This window comes from Kogia breviceps, chromosome 5 (genome assembly GCF_026419965.1).
Source record: "Kogia breviceps isolate mKogBre1 chromosome 5, mKogBre1 haplotype 1, whole genome shotgun sequence".
Lineage (NCBI taxonomy): Eukaryota > Metazoa > Chordata > Mammalia > Artiodactyla > Physeteridae > Kogia > Kogia breviceps.
In genome coordinates this window covers 124,890,588-124,911,827 of record NC_081314.1, presented here as the reverse complement: position 1 = coordinate 124,911,827, position 21,240 = coordinate 124,890,588, and the positions used below count along the sequence as shown (strand labels likewise).

General features: G+C 36.2%; 1 protein-coding gene across 2 annotated transcripts in view; it reads left to right on the top strand.

Annotated features, from left to right (window-relative positions):
• TMPRSS15 (transmembrane serine protease 15) overlaps positions 1-21,240 on the top strand; it is a 148,886-nt gene that overhangs the window by 45,941 nt on the left and 81,705 nt on the right. For both annotated transcript variants that reach the window (XM_059063874.1, XM_059063873.2), the window contains 4 exons: positions 3,227-3,367; positions 4,067-4,216; positions 18,409-18,514; positions 18,792-18,942. In XM_059063874.1, the coding sequence (XP_058919857.1) occupies positions 3,227-3,367; positions 4,067-4,216; positions 18,409-18,514; positions 18,792-18,942 (548 nt within the window). The remainder of the gene's footprint in view (positions 1-3,226; positions 3,368-4,066; positions 4,217-18,408; positions 18,515-18,791; positions 18,943-21,240) is intronic.

The following is a 21,240-nucleotide window of genomic DNA, read 5'->3' as shown; positions in this document are numbered from 1 at the left end:
GATAAATATGCTCCATTAATGCTTTATTCAAAAAATACATAGATATATTTATGTATCCTCAAAGAAAGACAGCAAAAACAGCCTGTATGAGCACGCTGAAACCAATTTCCAGTTGACAAGCCAGGAAAATGCATTTCTGTGTGTGTAGCTGTTACACCATTCTTTATATCCGAAGTGCTTAGCTGTTTTTCCGTTCCCAAAGGACTGTTAATAGCATACCCCCAATATTGCAGCTTAGCAGTTTAAGGACATGTTTTTAAAACTGAATCACACAAAAGTGGGCATAGACGTAGATGAAGTTATGTAATAAACATAGTGGATCTTCCTGAATTGTCAACTTATCCTACAACAAAAATAATCGTATTTTGGACACGGAATTAAATAATATATACAAACATTTTTCACAGTAAAGCATTTTTATTAAAATTTGTGCTTTTATTAGAACACTTTCATGTAGTGTTAGAAGTACCCATTCATTCACTTCCGTTGATAGGTGTATGTTATATGGAAAAGTTTAACAAGCACTGGCTTAAGGTGTTGGACTTCCCAGAGGCTCTTGAAGGTTCCTCAGTGATAGTGCCTGGAAAAATTAAGAACTACTTCCTCAGTACTCCCATGGCATTTCTCCCATATCTATCAATTCCAAAGTAATTTTTTTATAATTCATTAACCTGAACTTTTCTAATAGGCTAAGAGGGGAACTTGGTTATTTCTTCTCCAGCATTTAGCACCATACCAGATTCATAGTGAGCACTCAATAAAATGTGTTGTCTATATTAGAAATCCTTTAGAAGCTAATCTAACTGCAGAATTTCTTCTCTTATGATTAGGATAAAATAGTTTTGAGCTAGATCTGTTGAATTATACTCTGTGGAAAGTCTGTTATCCTTGCCCATTGCCCTCATCCCAAATTCCCCTGAATTTTAATTATGCTTCCCAGCTTTCCTCTTTTGCAAAACTTATTCACCAGAGCCTTTATTGTTAGAAGACAAATGAGTTAATTCACACAAGTGTGGCTGCTTGGCAACTTTAATATCCATAGCAATATTGTTTTTTTAGGAAAAGGCACTGGATTTTCTTAAGGAATTATTGCCCCTAAGTTTCTTGTGTCAAGTAGAGAAAAATCCAGGCTTTAGAAATTATTAGGAAATTGGTTTTTTTCTTTCAACTCCTGCCCTGACTCTTTTATGTAGGAAAACTCTATGGCTATATTTGCTCACATCTTAATTCATGCATCCAAAAATTGATTAAAAGTTTCCCATGCTCTGACACGATGGCAGAGGCTCAGAAAGCGTTTAGTCTCTGCATTTTCAGGGCTTACAATCCAGTTGAGCAGATCAAGGAATAATAGCTAGCATTCACTGAGCACTTACTATATATCAGTCACTCTATCATATTATTTACTCCTTATCACAAATGTTTATGGAACGTATTATACGACAACAGAGGAAACTGAAGCACTGAGAAGTCTCGTAAGACATGGAGCCAGAAATGAATCTCATGCTGACTCTGGAGCCTGTTTTTTAACCACTGTCTTCTACTACCTTTGTGGATGCATAAGATAATATTCTCTCCACTGCATCTGTGGCTCTGGGACTCTTTCTAGTCACAACTTTAAGAATCTGATAAAAGATTTACAAAGCCTCAATAGATACAAATGTTCTACACCATTTCTAGAAACTTATGTGTAACTCTGAAGCGTATTAATGAATCTCAGGACATAAACCCCAGACTAACTAGACTAGTGCAATAACATTAGACAACATGGGAATCCAACACATCACAACCATGAAGGGTGCCATTGAACCAGTAGCCACATTCAGATCCTACCAGAAGCCATGCTCTCCCCCAAACTCCATTGCTATAGAAAAGAAAGAAAGAGAGAGAGGCAGATAGGTTTGAAGCAAAGGTTCTAGAATATTCACATGCTTTAAGCAACTAGACATTTATGGACTACAAAGATTTTAAATATGACAACCATTTGGGTTACACAGTTACATATGCTTGTAGAAGGAATCTAAATAACCAATGTAGTCCTTCATGAGAAAATACTGAAAGAATGAAATACAACTTTATTGTGGGAAAGAGTAAGACATAAATCAATGCTTATTCATGGTTTTCTTTCCATTAGATTTTACTGAAATTATCATGCATGTAATCACATTTTTTCACTAATTTCTACATGATAAGCACAGAATTTTTCAGTAGTTTATGAAAGTATCTTTCTTCAGAAATCAATAATTAACAGTGGTGATTTGTCTTCGATCTGCAAGCGTGATACCTTTCATAATCTTGAATCTGATACCCAGTTCAAACTGTCAAACTAAAATGCTAAGCCATTGCTTCCTATCCTTTTTTTCATTATCACTCCCACTAAGAAACTTTTAGACCTTTCTCTCCCCTAATTGCTCCCCATGAAATTTTAATATTTCAGGTATTCTCTATACCTGTTTATGTACTGTATGGCTACCTTAGGCTTTATAAAATTAAAAAGTAAGAATTATTCTGTCCCTGAAAACAAATTTTTACCACCTAGGAGGCAATATCACCCCCTTTGAGAATGTATGTGCTAAATAATAAATTTCTATAAAAGCAAATTTTATATAACAATGCTTTGTTTGTAAATCATCATGTGAGTACTTCTTATTTCTCAAGCACTATATTAACCCTTGAAAATAAAAAACCTATAAAGATAATATCTTTTGTAGCTAGAATTAAAATGGAAAAGAGATAAGATCAATATCTGTAGAAACAATTCTTAAATTGTCTAGGATTATTTTGAGGTCCTACAGCTATATGGGTAGGAAGCCAAAGAAATACCCTTATTTCTACTATTGTGATCGAGTTTAGCCTCTGTTAGTGTGGCATGGGAAATACCTGATAGAATCAAACTCATGTTTTGTTTTATAACTGTTTAACATGTATGTTTCTTAGACGAATTTTTTCCATAAAAGAATGGATCTTTTTTTATATGTGTTCACAGTGTCTGTAACTAACAATTAAAAATGAAAATATAGTTTATCAAACCACAAATATATGTAATAATTTGAAACATTATTATTATAGGACTAATGCTTTTAGTTAACAGTAGGATCAGATAAAAAGATTGATAGATCAATTGATAGATCAATAGATTGATGAATGGATAGATGGATGGATGGACAGATCAATAGATAAGTTAATAGATATATATGTACATATAACAGTCATTCATTTTCTTTTGTAGCTTCTCTCTGGTCAAAGAATCCTGGCACAATTAGGATTTTTTCCAATCAAGTTACTGCCACTTTTCTTATACATTCTGATGAAAATGATTATATTGGCTTTAATGCAACATATACTGCATTTAACAGCAAAGTGCTTAATAGTAAGTACTGTTTATTCCTTAGCCTTTGAATCTTCAGGTGCTTTAATACTGTAATGGAATTTTAAAAGTAGCAGGACCTAATATTTTAGAACAGGGTCATTATCTGTTTCATTATGCAAATTATTTAATGAGTATCTCTTATGTATACCTTACTCCATTTGATACTTGCAAAGAAACGAGAAATTAGAAAATAGCTCACATTCTTCAAAACAATCAAATAACCAACTTGAGAAAAATTATAAATCAATAGGAAAATTAAATGTTTATATACTGCAAGTATTCAAAGCTTAAAAAATTAGCATAAAACTAATTCTGAGAATGTTCCACATCAACCTAATTTTGACCAAAGTATTAAATTTAGTAAATAAATAGGGGGAGCAAAAAGTTTGGGGGAAAGTTTATGTGGGTAAGCCAACAGAGGTAAGATATAAAAATTAAAGAATAAGAACAAGATGCTTGTCTTTGCTGAAGCCCTAATGGGGTATAAGAAAGATAAGAACAGAGTTGGCAACAAAATGATATGGGTTTTTTTTTTTTAACTAAATGGAATTAAAGAGTTAAAATGAATTTAAAAAATGATTTTGTGCATGCCACTTAATTATAAACTGTGTGAGTTTACATTATTTCAATTCAGTCTATTATAATTAGTCATATTGTTGACTACATTTGAAGTATTTTATTATTTATTTAAATTTACAGATTATGAGAAAATCAACTGTAAGTTTGAAGATGGCTTTTGTTTCTGGATCCAGGATCTAAATGATGACAATGAATGGGAAAGGATTCAGGGAAGCACCTTTCCTCCCTCTACTGGTCCAAATTTTGACCACACTTTTGGCAATGATTCAGGTATAATTCATATTTAATTAATAAACTAAGTGTCATGTGCTGTTCTGCAGTTCAAAGTGAGCAGTATTAAATGTAAGACAGGCTTTTCAGATTTTCTTTTTTTTTGATCATGGACTAATAAATGAATTTAAATGAAAATGGTAATCAAGTAGGCAAATAAGAGTATTTCAAGAAATATATTTTTTACCCTATATATTCATGAAATGTTGAAAAGTACACAGAGGTCATTAGAGACAAAGAGGCTTGGGTTGTCACCCTAGATTTGCCATTTATTATTAACTAAGGGGACTTGTGGGAGGTAAATAACTGTTCTGAACTTTGGTCTACTCTGCCTTAAATTCCATTTTCTGATTTTCATTGCTAATGTATAGAAATACAATTGATTTTGTATGTTGATCTAGTACCCTGCAGCCTGGCTGAAACTGTTTATTAACTCTATTAGTTTTTTAAGAATTCTTTAGAATTTTCAATAGATCAAGATCATACCATTTTTTTAACATCCTTATTGGAGTATAACTGTTTTACAATAGTGTGTTAGTTTCTCCTTTACAACAAAGTGAATCAGTTATACATATACATATGTTCCCATATCTCTTCCCTCTTGCATCACCCTCCCTCCCACCCTCCCTATCCCACCCCTCTAGGTGGTAACAAAGCACAGAGGTTATCTCCCTGTGCTATGCGACAGCTTCCCACCAGCTATCTAATTTACATTTGGTAGTGTATATATGTCCCTGCCACTCTGTCATTTTGTCATATCTTACCCTTCCCCCTCCCCATATCCTCAACTCCATGCTCTAGTAGGTCTGTGTTTTATTCCCGTCCTACCCATAGTCTCTTCATGACATTTTTTTTCTTAGATACCATATATATGTGTTAGCATACAGTATTTGTTTTTCTCCTTCTGACTTACTTCACTCTGTATGACAGACTCCAGGTCTATCCACCTCATTAAAAATAACTCAGTTTCATTTCTTTTTATGGCTGAGTAATATTCCATTGTATATATGTGACACATCTTTATCCATTCATCTGTTGATGGACACTTAGGTTGCTTCCATGTCCTGGTTATCATAAATAGACCTGCAATGAACATTTTGGTACATGACTCTTTTTGAATTATGGTTTTCTCAGGGTATATGCCCAGTAGTGGGATTACTGGGTCGTATGGTAGTTCTATTTGTAGTTTTTTAAGGAACCTCCATACTGTTGTCCATAGTGGCTGTATCAATTTACATTCTCACCAGCAGTGCAAGTGTTCCCTTTTCTCCACACCCTCTCCAGCATTTATTGTTTCTAGAGTTTTTGATGATGGCCAATCTGACGGTGTGAGATGATATCTCACTGTAGTTTTGATTTGCATTTCTCTAATGATTAATGATGTTGAGCATTCTTTCATGTGTTTGTTGCCAATCTGTATATCTTCTTTGGAGAAATGTCTATTTAGTTCTTCTGCCCATTTTTGGATTGGGTTGTTTGTTTTTTTGTTATTGAGCTGCATGAGTTGCTTATAAATTTTGGATATTAATCCTTTGTCAGTTGCTTCATTTGCAAATATTTTCTCCCATTCTGAGGGTTGTCTTTTGGTCTTGTTTATGGTATTCTTTGCTGTGCAAAAGCTTTTAAGTTTCATTAGGTCCCATTTGTTTATTTTTGGTTTTATTTCCATTTCTTTAGGAGATGGGTCAAAAAGGATCTTGCTGTGATTTATATCATAAGTGTTCTGCCTATGTTTTCCTCTAAGTGTTTGATAGTGTCTGGACTTACATTTAGGTCTTTGACCCATTTTGAGTTTATTTTTCTGTGTGGTGTTAGGGAGTGTTCTAATTTCATACTTTTACAGGTAGCTGTCCAGTTTTCCCAGCACCACTTATTGAAGAGGCTGTCTTTTCTCCACTGTATATTCTTGCCTCCTTTATCAAAGATACGGTGACCAAATGTGTGTGGGTTTATCTCTGGGCTTTCTCTCCTGTTCCATAAATCTATATTTCTGTTTTTGTGTCAGTGCCATACTGTCTTGATTACTGTAGCCTTGTAGTATAGTCTGAAGTCAGGGAGCCTGATTCCTCCAGCTCCATTTTTCGTTCTCAAGATTGCTTTGGGTATTCGGAGTCTTTTGTGTTTCCATACAAATTGTGAAATTTTTTTGTTCTAGTTCTGTAAAAAATGCCAGTGGTAGTTTGATAGGGATTGCATTGAATCTGTAGATTGCTTTGGGTAGTAGAGTCAGTTTTGCAATGTTGATTCTTCCAATCCAAGAACATGGTATATTTCTCCACCTATTTGTATCATCTTTAATTTCTTTCATCAGTGTCTTATAGTTTTCTGCATACAGGTCTTTTGTGTCCTTAGGTAGGTTTATTCCTAGATATTTTATTCTTTTTGTTGCAATGGTAAATGGGAGTGTTTTCTTAATTTCACTCTCAGATTTTTCATCATTAGTGTATAAGAATGCCAGAGATTTCTGTGCATTAATTTTGTATCCTGCTACTTTACCAAATTCATTGATTAGCTCTCATAGTTTTCTGGTAGCATCCTTAGGATTCTCTATGTATAGTATCATGTCGTCTGCAAACAGTGACAGCTTTACTTCTTCTTTTCCTATTTGGATTCCTTTTCTTTCTTTTTTTTCCTCTGATTGCTGTGGCTAGAACTTCCAAAGCTATGTTGAATAAGAGTGGTGAGAGTGGGCAACCTTGTCTTGTTCCTGATCTTGGTGGAAATGGTTTCAGTTTTTCACCATTCAGAATGATACTGGCTGTGGGTTTGTCATATATGGCCTTTATTATGTTGAGGAAATTTCCCTCTATGCCTACTTTCTGCAGGGTTTTTATCACAAATGGGTGCTGAATTTTGTCAAAAGCTTTCTCTGCATCTATTGAGATAATCATATGGTTTTTCTCCTTCAGTTTGTTGATATGGTGTATCATGTTGATTGATTTGCATATATTGAAGAATCCTTGCATTCCTGGAATAAACCCTACTTGATCGTGGTGTATGATCCTTTTAATGTGCTGCTGGATTCTGTTTGCTAGTATTTTGTTGAGGATTTTTGCATCTATGTTCATCAGTGATATTGGCCTGTAGTTTTCTTTCTTTGTGATGTCTTTGTCTGGTTTTGGTATCAGGGTGATGGTGGCCTCATAGAATGAGTTTGGGAGTGTTCCTCCCTCTGCTATCTTTTGGAAGAGTTTGAGAAGGATAGGTGTTAGCTCTTCTCTAAATGTTTGATAGAATTCGCCTGTGAAGCCATCTGGTCCTGGGCTTTTGTTTGTTGGAAGATTTTTAATCACAGTTTCAATTTCAGTGCTTGTGATTGGTCTGTTCATATTTTCTCTTTCTTCCTGGTTCAGTCTCAGCAGCTTGCACATTTCTAAGAATTTGTCCTTTTCTTCCAGGTTGTCCATTTTATTGGCATAGAGTTGCTTGCAGTAATCTCTAATAATCTTTTGTATTTCTGCAGTGTCGGTTGTTACATCTCCTTTTTCATTTCTATTTCTATTGATTTGAGTCTTCCCCCTTTTTTTCTTGGTGAGTCTGGCTAATGGTTTATCAATTTTATTTATCTTCTCAAAGAACCAGCTTTCACTTTTATTGACCTTTGCTATTGTTTCCTCATTTCTTTTTCATTTATTTCTGATCTGATCTTTATGATTTCTTTTGTTCTGCTAAATTTGGGGGTTTTTTGTTCTTCTTTCTCTAATTGCTTCAGGTGCAAAGTTAGGTTGTTTATTCGAGATGTTTCCTGTTTCTTAAGGTATGATTTTATTGCTATAAACTTGCCTCTTAGAACTGCTTTTGCTGTATCCCATAGGTTTTGGGTCGTCGTGTCTCCATTGTCATGTGTTTCTAAGTATTTTTTGATTTCCTCTTTGATTTCTTCAGTGATCACTTCGTTATTAAGTAGTGTATTGTTTAGCCTCCATGTGTTTGTATTTTTTACAGATCTTTTCCTGCAATTGATATCTAGTCTCATAGCGGTGTGGTCGGAAAGGATACTTGATACGATTTCAATTTTCTTAAATTTGCCAAGGCTAGATTTGTGACCCAAGATATGATCTATCCTGGAGAATGTTCCATGAGCACTTGAGAAAAATGTGTATTCTGTTGTTTTTGGATGGAATGTCCTATAAATATCAATTAAGTCCATCTTGTGTAATGTATCATTTAAAGCTTGTGTTTCCTTATTTATTTTCATTTTGGATGATCTGTCCATTGGTGAAAGTGGGGTGTTGAAGTCCCCTACTATGATTGTGTTACTGTCGATTTCCCCTTTTATGACTGTTAGCATTTGCCTTATGTATTGATGTGCTCCTATGTTGGGTGCATAAATATTTACAATTGTTGTATCTTCTTCATGGATCGATCCCTTGATCATTATGTAGTGTCCTTCTTTGTCTCTTGTAATGGTTTTTATTTTAAAGTCTATTTTGTCTGATATGAGAATTGCTACTCCAGCTTTCTTCTGATTTCCATTTGCATGGAATATCTTTTTCCATCCCCTCACTTTCAGTCTGTATGTGTCCCTAGGTCTGAAGTGGGTCTCTTGTAGACAGCATATATATGGGTCTTGTTTTTGTATCCATTCAGCCAGTCTGTGTCTTTTGGTGGGAGCTTTTAATCCATTTACACTTAAGGTAATTATCAACATGTATGTTCCTATTATCATTTACTTAATTGTTTTGGGTTGTTCTTGTAGGTCTTTTCCTTCTCTTGTGTTTCTTGCCTAGAGAAGTTCCTTTAGCATTTGTTGTAAAGCTGGTTTGGTGGTGCTGAACTCTCTCAGCCCCGCCCGCCCCGGCCGGTGAGCAGACAAGCCTCTCGGGCTGGTGAGTGCCGGTCGGCACCGATTCTCTGCAGGAATCTCTCCGCTTTGCGCTCCGCACCCCTGTTACTTGCGCTCTCCTCCATGGCTCCGGAGCTTCCCCCTCTGCCACCCGCAGTCTCCGCCCGCGAAGGGGCTTCTAGTGTGTGGAAACCTTTCCTCTTTCACGGCTCCCTCCCACTGGTGTAGGTCCCGTCCCTATTCTTTGTCTCTGTTTTTTCTTTTTTCTTTTGCCCTACCCAGGTACGTGGGGAGCTTCTTGCCTTTTGGGAGGTCTGAGGTCTTCTGCCAGCGTTCGGTGGGTGTTCTATAGGAGAAGTTCCACGTGTAGATGTATTTCTGATGTATCTGTGAGAAAGAAGGTGATCTCCGCGTCTTACTCTTCCGCCATCTTCTCGCCTCCTCAACAAGCTGATCCATACCATTTTGAAATACAGATAAAAAGGCAGGTTTACTTCTTCTGATAAGCTTTCTTAGTCCTTCAGGGCTGCCATAACTAAATACCACAGAATGGTTATCCTAAACAATCAATACTTATTTTTCACAGTTCTGGAGACTGGAAGTCTGAGGTCAGGGTGCAAGCATGGTATGGTTCCGATGAGAGCCCCCTTTGGTTCACGGACACCAGCCTCCTTACTGTATCCACACACAACAGAGAGAGAGACCATAAGAGAGAGCGCTCTCCTGTCTCTTCTTATAAGATCACTTATATTGACACCATCATGAGGGCTCCACATTCATGACCTAATTACATCCCAAAGGACCTATCTCCAATATCATCACATTAGGGTTTAGGATTTCAATGTATCGGGAGCGGGGGCAGACAACCATTCAGTCCATAGCAGAAAAACTATGGAAGAGCTGATTCTAAAGCATGGTCCCAAGGGAAAGGTGGTGTTTTGTAGGCATATTTTTCACGTGAGTGGGGTATTAGAACTGGATCTCAGGTGGAGACATTAACATTGAGACAATAAAATTTGAGAAGACCAGAAATTATTGGGAATTATCAGGAGATAAGGAACTCATAGTGAGAAGACCAACCATGTAAACCTTGGAAGCATGTGTTCATCATACTAAATACAATCTAATTACAAATCTAGAAGTAATAGGATCTTACAGAGTAAGTAAAAGGACAGAATAGAAATTCATGCATTTAGATAATTTTCTTAGACAAAATCTATCCTATAGTATCTCTTTTTACCAATGAGAATTCAATTCAATTCAAAGAACACATATTAAAACCTCTCTCTAACTAGGTATGGTTCTAGGCACTGAGGACACAGATCACACATCACCATTTCTACAAAGTCTTTCTGGAACCTCCAAGTTAAAATCTTCCTTTCCATTAAACATTAAAGCACCTCTTTTGTTTTTCCTATCACATGGCCTTATATCTGCTTACTTATTTGTTTCTTTCCAACACACTATTCTCTTCAGGAACAAGAACCTTGTCTTTTTCACCTTTGAATTGCTAGTGTATTCTCAGTGCCTGAATCTAACTAACATGTAAAATTATTTTTAAATACATGAATGAATGTCTACAACTTTTATTCAGTAAGTCATTTCTAAATAAGTGATTGACTACACGAAATTGCTTATAACATAATAATAGCCTGAGCACATGAGCATTGTAATTTATTATTAATAGCCCCTTATATTACAAAGATCAGTATCCTTGTTTTTATAACCTGAAAAGTAAATGGCTTGAGTTAATGTCAATTGTGAATGACATCTAGTAAGAGTACATTAAAAAGTTATTTTTTTCATGGTAGAAATGTATCTGAGTAATCCTGATTCCTTAGAAAATACATCCCCAGAATAATAAAATACAGTTCATCATACTACTTCAAATTGAAAGTATTTCTTAATAAAATGTGACTAATTTTAATCTATTTCCCTACGAAATCATTGAACGTTCCTCTCAATGTGTTTATCCACTCCTTTATTTAAGAAGTATTTTTTAAACCCAGGCCTTATTCAAGGCCTCAGAATGTATCTGTGAATATAAAAGAGATTTTCTGCTCTCATGGAACACATATTTTAGCAAAGAAAAACAGAAAATAAGCAATATGCATGACAAGTCATTACAGTTTGGGGGTCTGTTTAATGTGAATGAGTACTCTGGGAAAATACAGAGCTTAGTAAGGTCAGTGAGGAGGGCAGGTGTTAAGGTGCTTTTGCAAATCAAAATAGAGTCATCAGTTCAGGTCTCAATGAAACAATAAGTGGCATTTGAATCAAAACTTCCAAGGAATGAAATGAATTAGCCATATAGATTATTCCAGACAGAGGAAACAAGCAGAGTAAAGGCTCTAAAGGGAGCGTGCCTGAACTGCTTGAAGAAAGGCCAGGAAACCAGCATGGCTGAAGTGGAATCAATAGGGACAGTAGGGCCTAGATAATAACAGGTCTTCTATGGCTTTGGCTTTTTCCCCAGTGAAATTAGGAGCTATTGAAGTTTAAGTGTAGGAATGAGAGGATTCACAGTGACTGGTAGAATATTTTATGGCAGGGCAAGGTGTTGTCAGAGAGACCAGTGAAAGGCTATCACCTAATCCAGAAAAGAGGCCATGGGACTCTCAGATATGGTGCGAAGAGGTCAGATTCTGGATACAATCTGAAAGTAAAGTTAACAGGATCCTGCTAAACTAGTTACCAGTGTGGACCTATAGACAAAAAACGTGCACTGCATAGATGGCCAATCTCATTAGACCTACATGTTTAATACTGAAAAATATGGCATGCATCGTCTCATACATAATTTATCTCTTTTGAGTAAGTGATTTCCAGAACCTGATCCTCTATGGATAAATTAGTAATCTCCACAGCTGAAGACTAACCCCAAGTGATAATCACCCAACCCTCTAAAGAATCCTGACCTAAAACAGTCAAATAATTTGACCAATTTTTTTCCTTAACTGTAATAAAAAAAGAAATGTCTCTACCACACTTTGACACGGGTAGTTAGAGGAAAGTGCAGAAAGCATTTATATCTACTGACTATGGCAGATAGCTTTTACGTAGCTGAAATCTTTGATGTTCAAATTATCATTTTCTCCTTTTATGTCACCATAATAAGAGATAAAAATAATTCCACTGATATTTGAAGACTATAAGTATGTTACAGGAGAAAAATGGTTTCAGCTTGCCAACAGATTAAATAACGAAAGAAATAAAATGAAACTGACCAAAGTGAAAGAGGTTGAATGTCAGGTTGAGGTTTTAAATAGTTGGGTTGGAAATGGAGTCTCAGGAGAAAGTCCTGTAGCAGGAGTTATTTAAAATGAGATGAGTTAGAGCAGTTCAGAGCCCACCAGAGGCAGCAGTGTAATGAGAACGGATGAGAGGCCTTAATAGGTCCTTACCAACTCTCATACCAGTGATTTCATAACCTACCAGTCATTCCCCCCGCAAGGGGCACTTTTCTTCCAGCCTGCTTTTTTATGTGTCAGAACATTCTGCCTCTGAGATGGAAGGGAATTAAATCTCTCCCGCTGTTCCTCTTACCCATGCAGGGTTTTTTGGTTTTTTCCCTTCACTTTAAATGACAGGAAAGTCTATATGAAACAGATAAACTTTGAATTAACATTGCTTTAGGGAAGAACACCTAAGTCCCTTAACTTTCGGAGTCCTTCTGAAGAAGTTTCTCCTAGTGGAGTACTGGCTCCTGAATCTCTGTTTTGTCAATGCTCAGTTTCTCTGGACTTCTCAGAAACAAAGGGAATTGGCGGAGACGGTGGCCCTGATACAGGGCAGCATCTTGGGGTGCTCAGCAGTGGCCCATTTTTTCAGAATGTCCAGGGAAAATGAGGTTAGTAACATGTGAAAACTTAAGAAATGGAGGAGTCACAAAAGAGCTAGCGGAGCCAAAGAAAGCATTTTTTGTTGGCCTTTCTCAGTGAAATCATAATTGTTCTAACACCTGGGGGCTAGCATAGTGTAGTAGTAAAGATCATTAAAATAGAGACCCTGAAATCATAGTTAGGTTTAAATTTGAGCTCTGCCATTTAGACAAGTTATCTCTCTACTATCTCACTTCCTTCATCTGGAAAGTAGGTCGATGATAAAAGAACCTTACTTTGGAGGCATGTTATGAACATTAAATTATTATGTTGGAAAGAAACTTAGGAAAACACCTGGCATATGAAAAATGCTTTATAAATGTTAGGTATTATAACTATTTTTTCATGCCACAGATATATTCAACAGAAACAAATTGGCTGTGATATTGTTCTGAATACTACTGTTCAATTTTCAAAAGTATATTGTCTTTTGGATATCTGCATTTTATTTCGCTTATAAACTTATTCTAAAATAAATAGAATTTTAGTGTTTTAAAGTAAAAATGTCCTTATTTCCTTATCTTTCCTGTGATGTTGAATTTCAGAAAATAATATTACTCTTTAATGTTGATAGAATCTGACTGAATTTGCACCATTCTCCAATCTAAACCTTTCAATATTTATCTACCAGATTCAATTAACTTTATGTGCACCCACAAACTCACAAAGTGATTTATATAAGCTTATTTTCTTCTTGAGAGGGACCTCCAAGTTTCCAGAAAGTTCTGCCATCTCTGCAGTTTCTGCTGTCCCTACATCAGCATCAGCATATGTCCAGCACTTCTTTTTATTTGGGCTGTTGGAGGCAGAGGTTAGGTTCAGTTCATGGGGAAATAAGCAGAAAAAGGGATAGGTAGAAGTTGTAAGAGAAACCTTATGGCTCACAGCAAAGGCTCACTGAATGCTTAAATTACAAAATGTTCTGGGTTTGAAGCTGACTCTGCGATTAATTCCAAGAGCTCTCAAAGATATTTCAAGAAAGCTGATGGATTTTAAAAGGAATTATCATTTAACCATATAATTCCCCATATGGTTATGGAAAATATCTATTTAATCATTTATTTTGTGCAGTACTTTAATAAATTCAAAATTTAAAATAGCCAGTCGAATTAGTGTAACAAGAATATATTAAACAGTATTCAGCTAATCTATACAGAGAATTCAAAAATGTACCTTGTCTTTCTTTCTTCCAAATTTCTAGCAAGTTTTAAAAGTCACATGTGAACATAAATACAATACACAACGGAATACACTAAGTGACGTCAGAGAAGTACAAGTGCAACTGAGAATTCCAAAGGAGGGGTTATATCTAGTTGGAAAGACCAAGAAGGGTTTTCTGAAGGAGATGCTAATTTGATTTAAATGACCTCAAAAAATTTGTAGGATATTGACAGGTACAATTGTAAGGAGAATTAAAAGGACAGGAGAACAGAAAAAAAGACCCCGAGAGTTATAAAATTTCTCGGTGATGGAAAAATTTTAAAAATCTAATTTTGTAGAAGTGCTGCATGTCAATATTAATACATGAATTATAAGAACTATGGCTAGAAAAGGATAGTGAAGTCATAGCACAGAGGCCTCAAACATCACAGTGAATTTGTTGGTTTAGTAGGAAACAAAGAGATGGTGAAAGATGTTGAATAGGGACAGATTAGATTGTACAGAAGGAAGCATTATTAAACAATGATGTAAGTGATGAAGAATTCTCACGGGGAGTCAGAGTACTACAAGACACACTTGGAAATAGATAGTGACTATTATGGGATGACTTAAGTCTTAGTCCCAAGTTTTATGAGTTCCTACTCCTCCACCTGGTGAAATACTCCAGCAGAAATATTGTGTGGACTTCTAGTTTCCATATTCTGAGTTGGTTCTGAGTACAACCAACTGGATGTACAACTATTGAGAACTTATCAGATGAAGAAGCAAACTGAAATTGCACCACATTAAAATCATTGAAGGGAAAAAGGACCGATAATCTTGAGAAGACCAAGAGAGTCATAATAGTGGCCTTTACATATTTGTAGAGCTACCATAAATTCGTCTTATCCTAATGAGTCCAGGAGGCAAAATTAGAAACAATAGGTGCACAATAACTTATTCTTAAAAAAGAATGAATTTTCTAATCATGTTGAAATGGAATGGGCTGCCTTGAAATGCAATGATTCCTGCTGCATCAGATATATGTTAAACAGAGGTCAAGTGACCCCCATAGGCAAAATATTGTGGATGAAATTTAAGGACAGTGGGTAGTTGGACTAAGTAAATTTTTATGTCAACTATAATTCTCTACTCTTGAAATTCATAATTTTATGAAGAATTTCCTTTCTCTTCTAATCTGTTAACTAAAGAATTTAGCTCATTTCATTGGAATAATAATTTAATATATCATTTTACTTTATTCTAAAATACACAATTCTATCTGATACTTAGTGTACGGTGTTTTTAAAATTTATTTATGCAAAATTCATAAGGTATTACAGTCCACATAATTTTTTATCTAAACCATGATACAAAGCTCATAACATCATGATACCTTAATTGGACTGAAAACCCCAAATTTATTATTGTTTAATGGGTAAACAATAAATTCAAAATATTCCTAATTATAACTAATTGATTGTGAACATGGCCAAACATAAATAGGAGCATGATGTGTGTTTAAGTTATATAATTGCTGCTAACTAGAAATATTTCTGAATAGGGTAGCCATTTCAGTACTTATTCATGGCATTCAGTGACATTTTAATTATTTCCTCTAGAACTGTACTCTAAGCAACTCAAAAGGGACTTGGAGTTGGGCATTTAGATAGTCAATTCTGGAATATGTCTTCTGTATCTATACTACTTTTTATTGGGTTGAATAATTGAACACTAACTACATGGCTAAAATAAGTACTCATGAAATAGCACAGCACTGGGCTTCCCTGGTGGTGCAGTGGTTGAGAATCCGCCTGACGATGCAGGGGACACGGGTTCGTGCCCCGGTCCGGGAAAATCCCACATGCCGCGGGGCAGCTGGGCCCGTGAGCCATGGCTGCTGAGCCTGTGCGTCTGGAGCCTGTGCTCGCAACGGGAGAGGCCACAACAGTGAGAGGCCTGCGTACCACAAAACAAAACAAACAAACAAACAAAAATGCACAGCACTATACAGAGTATAAGTAGTATGTTAATACTATAAAATATTAAATACACATTCATTTCTATTTTACCTTTTGTAATCCAAATCCAATGATGTGCATATATTACATTTAGTAAGATATTTGATGATGATTTCACCTTGATAAAATACTCATTCTGAATAACTTTTGCCTCATTGATCTAAATATGCATTGATATATCTATTGGCACTTCTACTAGCATTTTTCTTTGTGTCTTGTCCTTACTCTGCATGCTATAAATAAACGGGTCTGAATTTTGTACATAGCACTGACTATAAAAATTTCTATATAAAAGGTTTGTGGTTCAAAGGATACCATCAGAAAAATTTTTAAATAACCCACAGAATGGGATAAACTATTTGAAAATTTTATGTTTTGATCAAATATTTGAAAATCATATTCCCTGGTGAGAAAATTTTATCCAGAATATAGAAAGAACTCTCAAAACTCAATAATAGAGACAAATAATGGCCAAAGGATTTGAACACTTCTCCAAAGAAGATATATGAATGGCCAATGACATAAAAGGATTCTGAACATCATTAAATTAAAGATCATTAAATTAGTCATTAGGTACATACAAATCAAAACTACAATTTGTTACTTTTCACATCTACTAAGATGGCCATAATCAAAAAGACAGACAATAACAAGGGTTAGCTTATATTCATATAATGCTGAGGGGAATGTAAAATGGTGTGGTCACTCTGGAAAACAGTCTTGTAGCTCCTTGAAAGGTTAAACATAGAGTTTAACATGATTAATACAGTTAAATACATGACCCTGCAATTCTACTTCCTGGTACATACTCAAGAGAAATGAAAATGAGCATCCTTATAAAAACAAGTTGATAGCAGCATGACTCAAAATATCCAAAAAAGCAGAAAAACTTAAATGTCCTCCACCTGGTGAATGGATAAATTTTAAAATGTGGTATATGCCTACAATGGAATATTATCCTGCCATAAAAGGTAATGAAGCACTAGTACATTACAACCTGGAGGAACCTTGAAAACACTAACTAAATAAAAGTCATTCACAAAAGACCATATGTTGCATGGTTCCATTTACACAAACTATTCAGAATAGGCAAGTCTACAGGTCTAAAGTAGATTAGTGGCTGCAAGAGGCTGGGAGAAGGGTGACAGGAATGGGGAGTGCCTGCAGTTGGGCATGGGTTTCTCTTTGGAATTATGAAAATGTCCTAAAAAAAAACACTTCTGGGGCTTCCCTGGTGGCGCAGTGGTTGAGAGTCCGCCTGCCGATGCAGGGGACACGGGTTCGTGCTCCGGTCCGGGAAGATCCCACATGCCGCAGAGCGGCTGGGCCCGTGAGCCACGGCCGCTGAGCCTGCGCGTCCGGAGCCTGTGCTCCGCAACGGGAGAGGCCACGGCAGTGAGAGGCCCGCGTACCGCAAAAAAACAAAAAACAAAGAAACACTTCTGTTTGAAAGCACAAGAGAGAAGATGATTGCTTTCAAATAAACACTAAATTTCAGCATTTCATAAAAAATGACATACCAATAAAATTAAATTTATCCAATATTTCATTTACTTTACATCATATTTGGTTTCATGATTCCTGCTTTCTGTCATAATAAATGAGCTGCAGACTAAAAATTAAAAAATTAAATCTGCCTAAGAAAACGTTCAAGAGGTCTCATCCCAACAACTTTTCCCACACTTCAGATGACTCAAATCATTGGCTGCAAGAATGAATTCCAGACCAGAAAGCACTTTATGCAGTGGCTTGAGCTATTTAGAAAGCTTTTATGTGGATTAGCATGTTTCCTGCTCCTCTGTGATCTGAATAGTTATCATTCAAAGGAATATGGAAGATAAGACCGTTGTAAAATCAGGTCACTTCTTATTTAGAGAAACACAGTATAGGCAATGGAATAAAAAACTGACCATCTTTGAAACACTTAACTTTGCCTTCGAATTTGTATTTAACTACTTGCCTATGTCATGCGTCAGTCCACCAGCATAATTTAATATCTTAATGGACAGATTGTCTCTAAAGGAGTGAATTAATCAAAACATCTAATAAATTGGAATTAAAGTGGTATTTGGACATAATAATATGATGAAAAAGTCATGTGGACTAATAGTAACTCAGACTTTGATATATCCTTCCAACTCAAGGCTATTGGGAAGTCCAGAGTTGAGAAGTGATTTTCTTAAATAACAATTGGTTATGGAAGCTGTCTTCTGGCTTCCACTCCATTGTCCTTTCCACTGTACCTAAATATATTTCCTTATATTTTCATCTGAAAGGTGTGCTTTCCTGCTTATGAATGATAGAGCTCACACAATGAAAATGCTAATAGTTAAGTGAAGTAAACAATTTTTGTTGTTTTTACAGGATTTTACATTTCCACCCCAACTGGACCAGGAGGGAGACAAGAAAGAGTAAGACTTTTAAGTCTCCTTTTAGACCCCACTTTGGAACCAGTCTGCCTTAGTTTCTGGTATGTTATAGACACATGTTAAGTAACATCTTATTTAATGAGTAACGTTGCCAGGCTCAAATTTTACTAAGGTGTTGTCTCAAGTTTTAATGTATTAGACATTACTTTTCCAGATGATAAAGAAGCAAAATACTGGGAAACTCCCTCCTTTTCTCTAGCAACTCCCTCACCCAAGAAAAAAGGGGGTATTTGAGTTTAGAAGGGTTTAGAAGAAGCCTAAAATATATATATTCTAATGTTGTAGGAATCCATTCATTTTTGCTTGCTTCCAAACTAGGTATTATATGTATGGTGAAAATGTCTGTAACCTAAGCATTAATATCAGCAGTGACGAAAACATGGAGAAGAGAATTTTCCAAAAGGAAGGAAATTATGGAGAAAATTGGAACTATGGACAAGTAACATTAAATGAAACAATGGAATTTAAGGTTGGCAAAATGCTTTATAATCATGTATTTGTATTATAAAAATGGTGGTACACTTACAGTTTATGGTGATATGGTGAAAAAATTAATTTACTTTCTGGGTATAGCCAAGTCACCTTACTTTCCTAATCTTCCTCCTTTATTATGTTTGAGCACCTCTATTTTCAATTATTCATTGACTTATTAAAAACCATTTACTGAGGAACAATTTACTACATGAAAGTACTACTTATAATGAGCCATAAAAGTCATAGAAACCTTGAAGCATATTTCAGCTTTCTTCAGCAACTTTCTAGCACAAGCCAACCGTGTTTTCCTATGTCCCCTGCCTAACTAGTCTTGCAAATTTTCACATACACCACCTAGATCATCCCTGCACTTTTCTGGGGAATCATCTTTTCCTGTTAGAACATCCACACCCACCAGAATCCATCCACCCTGCCCCACTCTGACTTAATCACATATCTTTCCTTTAGAAACAAATTCTGTGAGCCGTCTCATTGGGAAGTCTCTGATCATTTATTTTACATTAGGGTGAATTAATTTTTCATGTAACAGCTTCTCGTGTTCTTTTCCTAAGGGTGTTTGCAAGTAAGATGTAGGATAGGGACTTCCCTGGTGGCACAGTGGTTCAGAATCTGCCTGCCAATGCGGGGGACACGGGTTCAAGCCCTGATCTGGGAAGATCCCACATGCCCAGGAGAAATTAAGCCCATGCGCTACAACTACGCAGCCTGAACTCTAGAGCCTGCAAGCCACAGCTACTGAAGCCCACACGCCTAGACCCTGTGCTCCGCAACAAGAGAAGCCACCCAATGAGAATCGCACGCATCACAAGGAAGAGTAGCCCCCACTCGCCACAACTAGAGAAAGCTTGTGTGCAGGAATGAAGACCCAATGCAGCCAAAAATTAATAAATTAATTTTTAAAAATAAAGTGTAGGCTAATACAGGCTAATCGTTTGACCAAATTAACAATGTTTTAATTGGGTAATTTCAGACAAGAGAATATAACTTTCAGAAGATGTATATTTGGACAGACACTGTCATCAGTGAAGCTTCAGTGCTTTCCTGTGACTTGATAAAAGGCAGGTGACAATCAATGACCCTCATCTGTATTCCTCCCATCTTTCTTTTTTTTCTTCCTTTCCTTTTTCCTTATCCTCTTTCTTCTGATTCTATACTTCTGTGACGTTTTCTTCTCCACCTTTGTTTTCTGATAATTCAAGGAAGGGTAAAGGAAAACGGAACACGAAGGAACAAAGAGATGGCAGAATCAGGGAGCTAAGTATTGTCGTGACCAAATCTGGCTCAACTCACCAAGCGTTTCTTAAAAGTAATAAAACTGCATGCACTTTTTCAAAGTTCGCTCATCAGGCAGTGTGAGAGCACCGAGTTCTACAGATATTTGCACCTTGGCTTTGCCACTTTGTTGTGAAATCTTGAACAAGTTACTTTAGTATCTTTGACATTCTGCTTGTGCATACATGAAAGGGAGAGGACAATTATTTGGAACAGTGTCTATCATGAAGTAGGTGGAATGAATGAACAAATGAGTGAATGGATGACTGTACATTAGTGCTGGGAAAAGTAAATAAGACAATGTATACGATGTGCCTTGCACAGTAATTAGCATATCAGGTATTCGGTTAATGTCTTTCGTTTCCCAGACAGGAGAGGATTCAGGAAAGTCCAGTTAAAAATACTCACTGTTCTTAAGAACCTAATTTGTTTCATCTGAGCACTGGACATTTCTCCCAAGTCTGGGTTGGTGGCCTCTGAGCATAACCCTCACAATATATCCCACACCAGCTTCCTGGGTGAACTATGACCAGTACCAGCTGGCCCTGAACAACTATATCATACTCATATTTTCTCTTGTTTCCTTCTTCTCTCATTTAAATTATCTAAACAGTGTGTCATCTCTTCAAGGTTGTATGCTCTAAGAAGGCAGACAGCTACATGGATTTTTAATATTGTTGGGGAAAGAACCTAGAATAAGATTGCTCTCCCCTGCCAGATGATGTGTATATGTGACAGAGTGCAATGGAGCATGACAATATCATGAAAGAAAGAGAGACAGAAACTGTGACAATGCCGCCTAACAAAGAAAGAAGACACTAGTGAAAATTTAGACTAGTATGAGCACATAATAGGAAGCTGGGCTCAGCTGAAGGACACTGAAAAGCAATAGTTCACTTTGCGATAACTTGTCCACATTTACTTGGGCATGGCAGTATGGATTCTCCAGAGAATACTGGACCACAAGATGAATCAATCAGAAAAGATTAAAGCAGAATTG